Source organism: Charadrius vociferus, unplaced genomic scaffold (genome assembly GCF_000708025.1).
Source record: "Charadrius vociferus isolate BGI_N301 unplaced genomic scaffold, ASM70802v2 scaffold31, whole genome shotgun sequence".
Classification (NCBI taxonomy): Eukaryota; Metazoa; Chordata; class Aves; order Charadriiformes; family Charadriidae; genus Charadrius; species Charadrius vociferus.
In genome coordinates this window covers 412443-429603 of record NW_009646966.1, presented here as the reverse complement: position 1 = coordinate 429603, position 17161 = coordinate 412443, and the positions used below count along the sequence as shown (strand labels likewise).

Genomic DNA, 17161 nt, shown 5'->3' with positions numbered 1-17161 from the left:
TCAAACTGGCTCTTCACTCTTTTTAAAGAACTAAGTCATAAAGTGACAGAAAGTAGGCATTTTCTTTTAAATAATCATCAAAATCCAACTAGTCTGACAGTTTTTGGATTCGATGCATATAGCCACAAAATAGAAAGGGCAGAAGAAGTAGACTCTTTATACCTGGGTATACCTATAAAGCTCCCATTGATTCTCTTATTGTTTCCCACTATGAAAATGAATGAGGACCAGCAGCTACTCATTTAGCATATATTTGATTCAAACCATAAATATACATAAAGAGCCGATTTTTAAACCAGCCAAAACATTATAAGCAAAAATGGTTGCACCAGCCAATCTTCAGTTTCTCTCCTTAAGTTTATTCTACATATTTATTTAGATGTCTATTGTAAGAAGATATAAGGCCAAAAGCTAAAAATTAAGCAACACAACATAGATGCTGATCAGGAAGCTACGGAAGAAAATTAAAACTACATGAAGGAATCATAATCTTTTCTGCAGTAAAATTCAGTAAAAGGAATACAACAAGATGATCTGAGGGCTGGAGCTCCTCTCCTATGAGGACAGGCTGAGAGAGTTGGGGTTGTTCAGCCTGGAGAAGAGAAGGCTCCAGGGAGACCTTATAGCAGCCTTCCAGCACTGAAAGGGGGCCCACGGGAAAGATGGGGAGGGACTCTTTATCAGGGAGTGAAGTGATAGGATGAGGGGTAATGGTTTTAAATTGAAAGAGGGTAGATTTAGATGAGATATGAGGAAGAATTTCTTTACTCCGAAGGTGGTGAGACACAGGAAGAGGCTGCCCAGAGAAGCTGTGGATGCCCCACCCCTGGAAGTGTTCAAGGTGAGGTTCACTGGGGCTTTGAGCAACTGGGTCTAGTGGAAGGTGTCCCTGGCCATGGCAGCGGGGTTGGATCTACATGATCTTTAAGGTCCCTTCCAACCCAAACCATTCCGTGACTCTATTTCAGAAATAAGTATTTCTGAGTCTAGAGAAAAATAGTAATGCAACTATATCCTATAAGATTGTCATATAGCTGAAGGACAGTGACTTCAGGCAGTCGCACTTGATGAGAATAAGCACAGGCAAAGAAAATGTACACTGTTCCACTGTGGACAGCACAGTGTTTGAGCCACCCCTTATGAAGCAGCTAAATTAATCGGTTTGAAATGTTTACATATGAGTATCTTAACAAAACTGACTAGTTCACCTTCTATATCTTTTACACTACTACCAACACCATTGTTTTGTCCCCCCAATATTGCAAACAGACTTCAGCCCACCCACGTTATATCAGGGTATACTGATGTCGCTGGTGGTTTCAATTTGCACTCCAGTCTGAGGAAGACCAGACCTGCGTCACCTGCATGCGTCCAGGTGCCAGAAAAGAACTCATGGCACTCAGCTACGTGAACACACATGTCTGCCTAGACAACTTCAGGAACAATTCTGCTACTTCAAAGAGTTGCAGGGATTTGCATATACTCGAAGACCCTCGCTGTTGCCATGGCTCCCTCTTGTAGGGGCAGTTGTCTCGCACAGCTGTGAGGCAGGAGATGGCAATGAGTCCATCCCTTTCCCCTGCAGAGCTAACTGTAACCCAACAATCAGTGAGCTTGAGCAAGGTCCGGAAGAAACTTGCCCTTCAAAAGTGAGATCTGTTTTCTCCAGAGTAACACAAGCAGTGGAACAAGGCCCATTACATTATAAAGGCTTTAAATCAATGTATTATTGACACTTTCCTACAAAATAGGCAAGTAATTTTAGCCTACTGTCTGAGGATCAGAAGTACACTACTAACACCACAGCCACTGCTGGTACCTGTGCTACAGAGTTCAGCACAAAGGTTTGAACCTTAAAAAAACCCACCCAAATAATGAACCAACATTTTGTAGGCGTTTTCAGCAGCAGTTAATTTTGTAGATTTTTATGTCAGAAATTATTTTTCTGTATTTACATACAAGTAGCACAAATGTATCTGTTACAGAGTGGAGAAATGGCCAGCTTTCCTGCTACAGACTGAGCCTTTAAATAATAAGTATTTCTGAAACAGTATTCTTCATAGATTGCTACAGCTACAGAGAAATAGAGCAAACAACTATTGTAAAATCACTCTTCTAAACTGCATTGAAGAGCTTAATAACAGACAATATGTACATAGCTCTGTGTGTGCCTGCAAGTATGCCTTATATATATATATTAAATGTATACATATAAATAGCTGAATTACAGGATTTTTTTTTAAATCCATTCTATCATTAGCAAAAGTTAGTCTGTAGCATGGGACATTAGCCACAAATCTCCATTCTTAGAGTTTCCACAACTGAAATGAGGGTATTTTTTTCACTTAAAGGAGCTCCTTTGTAAAATTTCCTGGAAGACTGGCTAAGAATATTTATTCTGAAAAGGTTCTTTTCCACAGTAGAAGGCTGAAGTTCCATTTATATAATAAAATACATCAAAGTTCATTATAGCCTCCCGCAATGACAACCTGGGGTACTGACTGTCATATTTTTTTCAGCCTGAATGAAAATTCTGATTACTGCAATCCGCTGTGGAAAGAGAATGACAATCATAGGCCTCCAGCAACAACACAGGAGGATAATCTATTGTTTGCTATTGTCTCAAAGGCTGTAATGACTCTTATCTTTACACCAAATTGAAGAGAAAAGCTCATTCCAATTATATAAAGCAATCTCTCAAACATTTTTACTTGATTCTAATTGTAAAGTAAAACACCCAAGTCAAGACATGTTATCCCAACTAATTATGCTTTAAACATATATAATGATGCAACAGTCCACAGAAAGAGAAGATACTTATCAGTGTGGGGTTTATCTCACATTAAGGCAGTACATTTACAGTACAATGTTTATTCTGAAAATTACAACCCCAGCCTTTTTCATTTCATAAAGCAGAAGCCAAGGGGAAAATACACTTTTGTTTTAATACGCGCAAGTCCCTTTGATCCAACCTCTCCTACCCAGGCACTGATTTAAGATTGGCTAATTAATTCAGATGAATGAAAAAAAAAATAATAAAGAGCTCTTGAAGAGACTGAAGAGAGTATTGTTAAGTAAAGATTATTTCAGTTTAAGTAACACAGCAAACTTAGGTGATAATTAATGCTTTCCAGACATTGTTTCCTTTCACAGTCATTTTTACCTGTAAAATTGAACAAAATTCCCTGTGTGCCCCTTAGATCAAAATTATAGCAACACATGATTATTACACAAATTATGTATCCTGTTAACTGAACCACAGCCTTTAACTGACAGTCAATGTAGTCTTCTCCAAGAGCTCAAAGAACACTGAATATTACGAATTTCATATGATGATTAATTTAAACCATGATGCTTAGACGATGGAAGAGTAGCATTCTCCAAACTTTATTTTACTGCAAACTACCTTGCAGCTGTGGGGCTTGGTGTAAAACCCGCGTGATTGCAGAGTGCTGCTCTCCTAGATTTTGAGAGGCAGAATCTGGACGCGTCCAACAAGTATTTCGTGGAGAAGAATACCAGGGGTATCCTGTGCCAGGGTAGGAGGCCAGAGAACTAGATGGGAGCTGCCTGGAAAGAGGTCATGATGCGCGTTTAGAGGAACATTTACGAGTTGCCTACAGGATTTTCAGTGGGTTGGTGCTGTGGGAGGCAAAGTAAGGAGATGCTTGAGCAGAGTTAGTCTGGAGGGAGAGACTACAAAGGTTGGTGGGTCTTTACTTGGTACTTTGTTTGCTTCTACTGTATCATGCTAATCTTTCTCAGAAAAGACCTAAGCAAAAGCCACTTGGTATTACTGGTGAAGATCACAGAAGATCATTTACTAAGAGAAGGAACGGATTTCAAGTGAGAGCTGAGGCAATCCACTACACCACTCTCCATTGCTTTTGCAATATTTCAAAAGATATTGAACACATATCTTTGTGGCTGATTGGATCTTTGCAAAACAAAGCATAATTGCAATTTGTTTTCTCCTTTCTTTGAAGCTGTGCCCACAACTCTTTAATCTTAAAGACCAACAGTCACATGGCCAAAGCCCGACTTCTCACTCCTTCTGGGACAGATTGCTGATATAGACAATGTATAATGCCATATAATTACAGCAATATATACACCATAATTCAGAAAGACAGAAAGACAAAGATTAGTACTGGGTGTAAAAAAGTTAATCATAAGTCTTCAAAGTCAAATTTGGCTTAAACTAAAGCTCATGCAGTGCAGAGAGAAAATCCTGTGAGTTTGAAACAGAACAATAGAAAATACCATATACATAAAACACATCTCAAAATTTAGGAGCTTGACTGCATGCTCCAAATGTATTGTGGTTACAATAAATTATAGTCAATATAAATATCTATAGTACATACAGTACAGAGAGCGACCCTCTCTCACTTTCAGGATGGCACGTTAAGAAAGCCAGACTAAATCTACAGTCAGAAATTAGTCTAATCAGAAGTTAGACACCTGAGAAAATACCACTTCTCAAAACCAAAGGTAAGACAAACTATCCAAAATCTAGTAAAGAAAAAAATACACATTCTTTTTGTTTTACAGGTCTTTTTTTTGTTATTAAAAAAAAAATAAAGAAATATTCAGATTTATTTAGGAAACACTTTCTTTTATGAGGATAAGGCCATTTTTCATCTGAAAATATACACAAACAAAATATATACAAACAAAATTTCAAATACTTTCAGTATTGTTGCCAAGAAATTATTATACTGTGAAGTGAAATTTTTTGAAAAAGGGACATAAAAATGTAATAGATTCAATATGATAATTCTCGGCTAATTAATCTCTTTCTGAGCTGTAAAAAATGGTTACCAGTTCTCTTAGGTGTATGCAGAAAATAAAGCGCGCACTAACTCTAAGGTTTTCAATTTAAGCCCCAAAACTCAATTATGACCCAAATTCTTGAGCATGAAAGCTCCAGATTTAAATCTCTCTGTAATCGGCTATTATTACTTCTGACCAATTTAATTACAAAATATTTTGTGCAGCTGTTAAACACTCATCAGAGGTGTCCGCTTAATCCTCTGTAGGGAGTTAGAAGTCTCTTACCATAACTATGCTGTAGTCGGTACAATTATTTTAATTCATATTCTGCTCTATACTATAATATTACTAATGAACAAAGAATATTCTTGCAACAGTAATTCATGAGTCTTCTGTAGATTTAAAGTACTTTGTAGGCAGCTTTCAAAACTGACTTTTATCACTGTGTCATGCAAAATCTGTTTTCTCTCACAGAGGATAATTGAATAACGGTGGGAAGTTTTTTTGACCTTTTGAAGAAGCAAGACAGGCTGGACTGTCAAACCAACTCCGTAACACGTATCAAACCATGCTTTTTAATAAACAAATTATTATTTTTCTTCCAGCTATACTTACTGCAATGTGTCTTACTTTACTCACACTTTATTTGGTTTTGGACTCGGCAGATCAGATTTGTTAGTGAGATTACATCAGGCAGTTCAGTCAAGTCATTGTAGGCATGAGTCACCTACTGAAAAACAATAGCTGTTTTCTATTTACTTTTCTCAAACAATCTTCTGAAACCTTTGAAAGCCTAAGGTGTGTAGGTGAAGGAGCTTGATCCTAGAGCAACTAGGGCCTATGCGTATTAACCAATACTAAAGGACATTTCTCACTATTCCAGATAGCTTGGTCTTAAGGACTGAGAAAGCTGAGAACAACAAAACCTGCCACCCTTTCAGACCACATTTTAGCATCTTCACTCTACTCGGTGTGGACTGTGGGAAAAAGCATCTTACCATCACTGTTGACGCAGACGACAACAGGAACCTGTGTACCAGGGCCACATGGCTTCTCATTGTCAGGAATGCATTCCTCGAGCCCCACGATTCTCCAGTCATAGCAGGAGGGTTCTTCACATGGGATGGCTTCCAGCAGGTGAGGGCAGTTTCCTGTTCCTCCTGTAGGCTCATTGGTGATGCGCCGTTTCCTTAGTTTAAAGCCTGAAATGTCCATGAAAATACAACAGGCAGAATGATTCAATTCTAAAACACAAAGTGAAGAGATTTTTATCTATCTACACCTGAGTGGACAGTTCTGTTTCTCTTCTGTGTAAAGACACCACAGACACTGAGTACAACACTGCATTTTAGATAACTGGCTAGAAGAACTCATTAAAGAACGAAGAGAGGTAAAACTTAGCAAGAGAATCAAAAGTTTTCAGCTTATTCAATAAGCTCTGCCTTAAACCCCTGCCTATCCTAGTTGTACGTACTCCAGGAGGGAGACAGGAGTCATTTCCTGTGCATCACTCTTGCCGGATCCATCTCATCTAACAAATCTTGCCTAGATTGCTGGGTTGCCATTTCTCAAATATGTTGTTTGTTTTCTTCTCAGGTATCTTCCAACAGGGATGGATTATCAAGTGAAATCAGTCCGTGGCAAACAGTAGGGCTGTGTTAAGTGATAAGACCTATGTTTATAGTTGATACCCAGGCATGGTATGCAGAGAGGACCTTGCTTACACTTATTGCTATAACACCCAAGACCAACCAACTTTGTTATTTGCCCCGTTGGAGGGTCGGAAGTGGAAAAGCATAGTGGACTCCCACCTGCAAGGAGGAGCAGACAGGACAGGTGACCCAAAACTGACCAACAGGGTATTCCATCCCATCTGCCTCGTGCTCAGTATAAAGGCTGAGGGATCAAAGGGTCAGGGGGCTCTCTTCCTGCAATGGCCGACGTCTGAGGAGGACTCTGTTCATCTGCCTGCGATCCCAATCCTGAATGCAGATCTGGAATCCAGTTCCTGTCCGTCACTGAGTCCAGTCTGGAACTGCCCCAGTGCCAGCCGGTGTTGTGATTGTCATCTCGGGAGCTTGATATGGTTTTGTATATATTTCATTATTTCTTTCTTATTTTATTATTAATAGTTCATTAAAGTAGTTTAGTTCCTTCTTAACTCTTAAGTCTCTTTTTCCTCCTCTGCCCCTCTCTCTGAAGAGGGGTAGAGGGGAGCATCTGTCAGTCCCATCTGGGGTCCCCTGGGTCCCCAGTAGCCGATTTGGCCTAAACCACGACATCAGCTTATAAACACTCCCCTCCCCCCCAAAAAGAAAATTAAAAATTAGACTATATTGCCAGAAAAGGCAAGGCATGCAAATAAACCTAAGAAGTCCTACGAACACATTTTCAGTAATTAACATCACAATATTCCCTTGCAACCATTTACAAATTTCCTTAAGACTACCTAAGCTCATTTTGGATTGGAGAAACTGATGGGGTTTTACACAGTGTGTCATCTGCCAGGTCAGTGTCAGTCAGTCAAAGAGCAACCCTCTCTCACTTTCAGGATGGCATGAAAGCCAGGCTACATCTATAGTCAGAATAATCCAACCAAGCTGAATGGATTCAGAAAATAGTTTCTCATGTAATATTTTTCTATATTTTCCAATATGATATATCAGAATATTTTAACTTTGGCAAAGGTTTGTTTCTTTTCACATCTCTTCACAGTCTCTTTTGTTTTATCTCAATATTCAGGCAGATTACTAATACACAGATTTTTTTTTATAAAATGTTACATATAACTCTTTGATTTCTACCAGGACACAAACTAAACAGGAGAGCGTTTTCAAACACATATGTGCAAGGATTGATTCTTTGTTTGAAGATGTGCCTTTTAATTCAATTACAATAAATGTTACATTTCCATGTATCTTTAATTGTCTTTTTCTAAATTGAGGAGGTCAGCCAAATTATGTCCAAATGGTTTACTGAGCCTGCCACAAAAGGCTAATATAATTTCAGAAAAAGAACTCCGGTGTCTACTGCAACAAAGGACGCAAATGCTTCACAGTAAAGGGCCATTCCTGAAACATGTAAAGAGACTCGCTGCTAAAACTGGGAGTGCCAGTACAGCTTTTATACCGTTCTCTCAGAGGAACTGTCAATGAAATTACAAAATAAAATACAAGAATTTCCAGATAAAAGGAAAACATTGGCAGTTGAGAAAAGATCCCGGCTCACATGTGCAGAAATAAAGACTTGCATAAAGTACATCCTAATATGTTCCCATTAGGCAGGTGTCCAAATCAGTCTCACAAACCTAAACATCACCCCTGGAAATGTAGCAAATATTTCAGCGGTGAAACAGCAACAGAAATAACAGACTACTTGACAGCTGTACTCAGAGGAGGCTTAATCCAATAGGCTTACGCACTGAACTGCTTTTTCCTTCTTGAATTGATCAAGGTTGGGTCACATTACTGCGAGACAGCATTGTAAAACTTGTATTATTGCTGCTCAGCCTGAAGCGCAGCTAGCAGTGCACCAGGATGAAGCAGCTAAGCTAATGTCGTAATTACAGTTGCTCCTTCAAGTGGACATATGTGGCTGCCCTTTCTTAAGAGTGTTTTGGATCATGGAACAAAGTCCGTATTCTCAAATTTGTCAGAAAATCACATAGCAGAAATGACTAGGCCAGTTTTTCTTATTTACAGCCAGAAACCTGCAGACTTCTTACATGAGGTCCTTGTCACTGTATTTTTGCTTTCCCATTTTGATGTCAGGTTACTACAATCTGTTCTGCATAGGAATAAACTGTAAAACCTGTGAAAATTGAAACTAGCACATATGTCATCAGTAAAACAGTGTCACTTATCAACAGCAAATGGTCTCAGCTCTTTGCCAGAGAATGCTTTACGGTCTACTGGTGAATTCTTAAGCTATTACTGAACTGTAAATCTTTGAGTGACTTGGACACTATGCACCTCAAAGGCTGCTTCTGTTCTTTCGAGACAGTGCCAGAACTGTGATTTGAACACACATACAAACTATATCCCTTTCAGTTTGAGAGGAAGGTTTGAAACTGGAATTGATCTGTAATAACCCAAACTGACCTTGAGAGCTGAGTGAACAGCCTATATTTTTACCAGCTTTAGTGGAGCAGTAATGCTAAATATAGGCTTAATTCAATGACCTTTTTTTGATGCTCAGAGGCACTGGATATATCCTTCTTGTTACAAAATTTAGTATGCCTGCAGAGCCAGAGGTGCCTAGTGACTTAGGAGTATGACATAATCACCATTAAAAGGCTTTGTTGAATTTTTACATACCCTTCTTGGCCTGAGGGTCATCACAGCTTTCATAGGTGCATGGTCCCCAGGCTGACCATGCCGAGGTCTCACACTCTGTAGGACAGGGGATATGGCACAGCTGGGAGGTGCTGGGAAGAGGTCCAGTACACAGATTACGGTCCACCGGCCTCGAGGCTGTCAAAACAAAGTCAACACATTTCTCACGTGTCACTGGTCACGATCCTCAACTCTAAGTGGACAGAGTCATCCTTTATTCCGAAAGGCTGCTATTTCATCATTTTAATCTGATCAAGTGATGAAAAAATGCCGGTCTCGAAAAAATGAAACAGAAGTCATTTAACCCTCTGCAAGAACACAGCCAAATCCATTTACGTGGAGTCAGGAAGACTGTAGAATTGCAGCACCTTCTCAGACCTAGTCCTTTTATTTAATGGATAGATTATGTTACTACAACAGTTCTTCACATTGTGCTCTGTCTAAATCGATATCCTGCTGTCTTATTGAGTACATCTTCACTTAAGTAATTGAACAAAAAGCTGTATAAATCCCTTTGCTCCCATATGATACCATAACTTCAAAAGCCTGGTTAATTAATATTTAGAAGATTATTTTTAAGCTATAACCTGAAACACAGTTAAAGTTATGACAGAATTTTGGTTTCTCTTTTACACTAAAGACCTTCAAGTGCACACTCAGTAATAAGATGTGTGCAGTAGGAGCTTCAGTTCAAGAAAGACTTTTCTTTAGATATGTATATGGTTTGCACATAATATAAATATATGTAAAATTGGCTGGATGGTTGCACTCACAGAGTTGTGGTCAAAGGCTTGATGTCCAACTGGAGACCAGTGAGGAGTGGCATTCCTCAGGGGTCAGTACTGGGATCAGTGCTGTCAAAAATCTTTGCCAGCGACATAGTCAGTGGGATTAAGTGCACCCTCAGCAAGTTTGGCAACAACACCAAGCTGTGTGGTGCAGTCAACACCCTGGGGGGAAGGGATGTCATCCAGAGGGACTGGGACAGGCTTGAAAGGTGGGCCCGTGCAAACCTCATGAAACTCAACAAGGCCAAGTGCAAGGTCCTGCACCTGAGTTGGGGCAATCTCGAGCACAAATCCAGGCTGGGCGGAGAATGGATTGAGAGCAGCCCTGAGGAGAAGGACTTGGGGCTGTTGGCAGATGAGAAGCTCAACATGAGCCAGCGATAAGTGAGTGCAGCCCAGAAAGCCAACCATATCCTTGGCTGCATCAAAAGAACCATGGCCAGCATGTTGAGCGAGGTGATTCTCCCCCTCTACTCTGCTCTCATGAGACCCCACCTGAAGTACTGCATCTAGCTCTGGAGCCCACAACGTAAGAAGGACGTGGACCTGTTGGAACAAGTCCAGAGGAGACCCGCAAAGGTGATCAGAGGTCTGGAGCAGCTCTCCCACGAAGACAGAGTTAGGGTTGTTCAGCCTGGAGAAGAGAAGGCTCTGGGGAGACCTTATAGCAGCCTTCCAGCACTGAAAGGGGGCCCACAGGAAAGATGGGGAGGGACTCTTTATCAGGGAGTGTAGCGATAGGATGAGGTGTAACAGTTTTAAATTGAAGGAGGGGAGATTTAGATTAGGTATTAGGAAGAATGCTTTACTGTGAGGGTGGTAAGACAATGCAACAGGTTGCCCAGAAAAGCTGTGGATGCCCCACCCCTGGAAGTGTTCAAGGCCAGGCTGGATGGGGCTCTGAGCAACCTGGTCTAGTGGAAGGTGTCCCTGCCCATGGCCAGGGGGTTGGAACCAGGTGATCTTTAAGGTCCCTTCCAACCCAACCCATTCCATGATTCTACATACATAATATATTTTACATGCTTAAAACTCTGCACAAGACAATTTTTTCCATTAAAGTATTCTTAATCTGTAAGACACATGTGAAAGCAGATTCTTCTGATCTTTAAGGATCAATAAGCCCTGGAATAGGCCAAAATCACCCTGCTTTATCCACAGTTTACCCTTTTGAAATCCCAGGTTACACAAATAGCAGGACAACTCTACAAGGTGCCAGAGTAAGGCAAAGAACTCTAAACCAAAATGTACCACTTCATTACAAGCAAGATTTTAATTCTCTTCCATTATATAGGACTTAACAAAATATTAAACTAAGCAGAGAATATCTGCTAGAAGGCAAAGTTAAGTCTGCCATATTCATTCACTTTGGTTGATTGAAGAAGCATGCAATTCCTTAACTTAAAACACTCTCATCCTACTCCCTCAGCACTTTTTCACAGGAAAATTACCTCATTAATTTTCTGCCACCACTAGAAAGAATCTCTTTTGATGGAAAGAGCTCTCTGTTGAAACATATTCTGAAAAAAGTTCAGAACATGACAAAAGTTGAGCTCAATAACCACAGATATAATGTTAAAGTAAATATCAGGTTGTTAAAGTATGGTCTCAGTTGTATATACATGTGTGTATTTTCATTCGGACTTTCTAAGTAAATGATCTTTCCAGATACAGAAAAAGCATTCAGTTCTCACTTTTTAAGGGGAAAAAAGAATGAAAAAATCATCACCCTATTCTGGTTCTTCATGTTGCCTCCTTTGGCACAGTTTTACACTGTGTTGCTCTACATAATGAAGTCAAGAAGATGGCAGATAGTCATTCAACATTATTGCCTCCAGCTCACCAATCTCTTAACACAAAATAATACAAGAGCAAATAGTCCAACATTTGCATAATGCTATGTTGGAATTAAATTTTATGACAGAACATTGAATTTTACAATAAGTTTGACGTGCACACTTAACATGCTTGATAATCAACATAATATGCATATCTTGTGTAGAACATGCATATAAATAAACATAATTTGTCTGTAATTGAATTTGTATTGAATAGGTTCTAAAGAAAAAAAAAAAGAAAACCAGTAAGTAATTGCTAACTGTACTTTTTTAACCTTGATTTAATCGAGGAATTGCCCAAGTGAGACAGTTGAAATTAAGGGTCAATTACACCCCTGAGATGCAGCCTTGCTTCAGGGAACAGAGAAAGTGTGCTGAGGAAAGCCGCACTTCATCTCCAGCCTGCATTGCAATAAAGCACTTACCATCACACTAGTTCATGGGGTGTTACTCAAAAAAATAACAAAGACCTTTTATCAGGTAGCTTCAAATAGCAGATTTTCATATCACAGATGTGCCATATCTCAACCAGATTTTTTTAAGAGTTTGCCAATAGAAGGTACTACTGTGCTACTGTCACAATCCATTTGGCTTCAAGCTAAATTTGTGATGGTCCTGAAATTCTAACGTATGAGGAATTGTGACTGTGTCTGGCTTTAAAGAGGCTGACTTAATTAATAGGAATGCTATTTAAAATTTTTTTTGAGGTATCTGTCCAATAAGAATTCTTGGTCTCATCAGCAAACATTGTTAAATAAACTTATCATGAAAACAACTACTGAAAACGTCTGCCTTTTCCATCACTCATTGGAGTGTTTTTTAAGTGGTATCAATAAATCTCTCAATACGCCAAAATGTTTTTGAAAAGCTGTTCTTAGAACACAAGGGATGTACAAATGTCTGCTACCTTATCTCTTAGATATTGCTTTTATAACAAAAGAATTCAACAGTAAACCAGAAAATTTATACTCCAGATTATTAAAAAATGTTTTCATCATTGAACACTCAGGGTATATTTCATCCAGAATTACTCAGAATTCTTTCTTTGAGATGACAGTAAAATAAGAAAACTTAGCCTTCCCTGGGTATCTTATGAACACCTTGCTCCCATTAATTTAAATGGACTTCTTTCAGCATCAAAAAAGTATAAATGATCTCAGCTTTTGCTGCTTATTGTTTAGTAAAGATGCTTTGAGAGAAGATGATGTTGGTTGCAGAAGTTTACAGTTTAAAACCTAGCCTCATCTCTATCCTTTCATACTCTCTTGTGGCGGCAATAAAGATTGTTCTTTACTCCTTGGCAGTGATGCTGAATGCTGATTAGACTGTGTGTAAAACTACAAGCTCTGTGTGGAATTTGACCAAATTTTGGCCAAAAAATGGAAATAAAAGTGAATGCATTTTGATAATCTCTCTGTCTCCTTCAGTCTAACTAAAAAACTAGACTCAGTTTTGAATAAATTTTAGGTTTGAGGTGGTGACCTAAAAACTAAAATGAGATTCAATCACCCTGTCCTCAAATCATTTAATATACTATAAAATTTTAGCTGAATATATTTTATACCCTTGTAAAACAACTCCCCAAATGACTGCATTTTAAAAAGAACTTAAAAGAAAAAAAACCCAAAACATTCTGTTCTTAAGCTTCTGCTACATTTATCGAGGTTTCAACCTCCCCATTCTTCTCCAGGAACCCTCGACAGACTAGTACCCAGTAATGACCAGGTTGGCAAAGAGAGTGAATTTGTATGTGCCTGCATCACCATAAGCAGACACAACTTCATATTTCTCCTTCTGGTCACTTGTCACACTGGTTTCACAGCAAACAGAAGGAAATTTCTCCAACTGAAGAGCTCTTACTTGAAGAAAGCAAGAAATACCCAAGCCTCAAACACATTATGACCAACAAGGAAAGAACACATATTTTTCCCCCATTTTCTACAATGCTAAATACTGCCATCAAAAGACAGCAGATAATTCAGGACCTGATCGTCTAAGCAACTGCACAACTCCATGCATGTAACCAGTTGCTCTGTGTTTAACAGGGCAACGAGTATGCGTTTGCACACATAGAATAAATTTATGTCAATAAAGGAACTTTCCTCCCATCCTTATTCTGCATGAAGGGTTTTAAAGGTACTTGGAAAAAGATCTACCTCATAGGCTTACCATGAGAGAAACTTCATGACTAAACCATTTAAATAGGTGAATAGAGATGAAACAACGTAAGTCAGTGCCAAGTAAATGGCAGAATGACAGCGGCCTCCAGGAATCTTGATTGTCAGCTGCCTAATTGCTACACTCACTACTCCCTCTTCCTGAAGTCTAAATTTATGAATTTTGATAGGAGATAACACAGGCCTGGATTCTGGTACAGCTAAGTATTAAAAGTTTAAATTCTTACTGGAGCCCTAACTCAGTGTCTTAAATCTACAAAAAGGACTAGAAATAGCTGCTGTGATGAACACAAGGAAGCAATTCCCAGCACTCAGAATTGAGAAGAAAATCGGTCACTTGCTCAGGCGTGGAGCAGGGAACAGTCCTAGCATCCTAGCTGGCTCAGGAACTTCATTAGTTTGAGTTTAGGCCTGTCACTTTCAAACTGATCGGAAATTTCATGAGAATGCACAAATCCATTAAACTATTTCGGAGCTATATATACAGATTAATTATACACATACAGCCAACGTAGTTCCTCCGAAAGGGACGTTGCCTCCTTTGCACGCTTTTGATTGAAAGGCCAGGTCAGAGGCCTCAATTTACCTACCTGTTATTTCAAAAGTGATCGATAGCAGAGGTGCAGCACTAGCCTTCGACTTGCTCTGTGACTGACTTTCTGAAATAACAGGGAAACGCCACCATGAGTATACGAGAACGGAGTTCTTCACACCAGCCTTACCGAGACAGCATTCATTCTAACCAACAGCAAACTACACTGAAATGAAGGCGTTTCCCCACAGCTAAAACTGGTAGGAGTCTTCCCCGGCTCTTCCCCGTCCTCAAATTACTTGCAGTTTTCAAACGGTATTTTTTTTAGAGGCACTGATTTGCTTTTTCCTTGGAGGGTCTGGAGGGCAGCTCTTGCCCACACCGAACTCAAGGTGGGAGGGGAGAGAGAGGGAAGATGAATGGAGAAGCAGCTCTTCTGAAAATCTGTCCCCTAATGTGGAAACACCCCAGAGCTCCTTTCTAAACTAAGACCCACTTCACCCCTAGTTTGAGCTCTTAAAAAACTGTTCTCATGTTTATGCATCCAAAGACTAGTTACATTTTAATCAGCTTTCTGGGGCCTGCAGAGATTACCTCCTAATGGGCTCCGCGTATTCCTGTCACAGTCTGATAAGGGCAGATTTCACACCCGCCTAAGCCGGCGAGACTTCACAGCCTACCAAAATCCTAATCATCATTCTGAACAGTAAGCTGCCACTGATTTTATTGTTACCTCTCCTTAGCTGGGAGGTTTTACTCCTTTACTCTTAGGCAGGGGCATCTAAACTTTGTTCAGCAGAGGCGATTTATTAAAAGCCCTTGGGCAGAAGGTGATTTGCATTAAACAAAAAGGCTTGAAAGCTTCTTTAATAAATACAGTTGTGGAGCCCACAGAGCACAGAAGTCACACCCTACTGATCCAAGCAGTCATGCTGAAATGGATGTCAGCGTTAATATTCCCTACAAACTCTACCTCTACAGCAAGTTCTAGAGTACCTTTAACCCCCAGTTGAAACCTCACTAGCCTTCAGTTTGGTGAGCTCTGGTCTAAATGTTGTATTACGCCCAACCTCTATAATGATGTCCCTTTGCCTGAAGTATGTGGCTTTATTTATTTATTTATTATTAATAATAATGTGTGTTTGTATGAAACAGCTACAGAAGAGGATAAAAACGAATTAACAAGCTAAACGTATTTAGATTAATTCACTAATACAAAAATCTATAGTGCTGCATTAGTATGCAGAAATTAAACATAACATAAAATACTCAATTGTTGTTCTTAAGTACATACATTACCAAATGAATTGAAGATTTTGTCTCCTAAGGTATTCTGTCTTTTCTTAAGAAGCTGTACAAGGAATAATCTCTTTTCTCTTTCAGTTAGGGAAACAAACCCATGAAATTATATTGGCTTGAAGTCCTGAAAATGACTTAAGAACTTGACCAAATCAAGAAAAGAAGGAAAAAAAAAATCAATTCCCTGAGAATGAAATCTAGCCATATTTTTACATATTTCTATGCTGAGCTGACATGCCACAATTGACATATTCCATCTGCATATCAAACCACACAGGTTCATCACCCAGCTGAAGGACATACAGGAAATGTATGTTAGAGGAAGGAACAGAATTTAGGATTTCTCACCCACCTTTTCATGCTTTTTCTTATTGAGAGACATTCTTCAGATAAGACAATATTTTTCAGTAGATATTAAGAAACAGTAATTTGTAGCTAGGATCCAATAATTGCAGAATGAAATCTTTGCTGCTGCAATTAAGTATTTTCATCTGAACTACAAAATAACAGTAACCTGCAAAGTAAGAAGGCACTCATGACAGCAGACAATGGCTGTCAAGGAGCTCTGGAATGCTGAAGTGCTCTGATCTCATGCTAATTCAATAGCAAGTAAATCAAATTTACCTTCTTTTTCCTTGAGGGTATTTAAATAGGAGAGGAGATTTTCATTAGCTTGCACGCAGTACATTTCCCGGGTTTGAATGCCACCTCCACACAGCGCAGTCTGATTTCCTCGCCTCTTGTCCTGTTGGCTAAGGAGAGGATCAACACGGCATTCTGTCCACTCTGTGGTCCGCCAACCGTACCTGGATCAAATTTGGTTGATTGGGTCTTTAGAAATAATGTAGTCATTTTATACAGCGTTAAGTTACACAAGCTGAAACACCCTAATACCTTTATTCATTCTCTAAAAGGCCCGAGCCCCACAATTTCTTGTACACAGAGATGCGTTAAGTCTGATATTCTGTGTGGGTGAAAATTTTTCCTCTATTATTTCATATCTGAAATCATTACTTCTTAGGAAGATCTTTTCTGTTCAATTCCTGAAACATACTGCACATATAAATAATTTATTGGAGGGATGAAAAACTCGTATACAGATGTATAAGGAGACGTATAGTATACGTTCAGATAAGCTAGCTTTCAAGATTGTGACTCTCAGCATTTGTTTATAGCTAGAGAATTTATATGAACCAAAGCGAAAATATCAAAGAAATGTGTACGGTGAGAAACATAAGAGCCAGAAAAAGAGAGGGGAAAAAAACACAACCCAACTCCAAAAAAAAACCCAAACCCAGAAGACTCTTGTCCATCTTTGATAAGAGAGACAGAAGCTTCTCCTGAATATCAAGGTAAAGGTATATTTGTATTTTTTTATTATTACTTCAGAAAAACCTTTCAGTAAGTTCCTTTTTCA

At 39.2% G+C, this 17161-nt stretch overlaps 1 protein-coding gene across 1 annotated transcript in view; it reads right to left on the bottom strand.

The window, feature by feature from the left end:
* Positions 1-17161, bottom strand: part of THSD7A (thrombospondin, type I, domain containing 7A) — a 211734-nt gene that overhangs the window by 92948 nt on the left and 101625 nt on the right. The window contains exons 4-6 of the mRNA XM_009895333.1: positions 16369-16550; positions 9093-9248; positions 5775-5978 (exon numbers count right to left, since the gene is read on the bottom strand). Coding sequence (XP_009893635.1) covers positions 5775-5978; positions 9093-9248; positions 16369-16550 — 542 coding nt within the window. The remainder of the gene's footprint in view (positions 1-5774; positions 5979-9092; positions 9249-16368; positions 16551-17161) is intronic.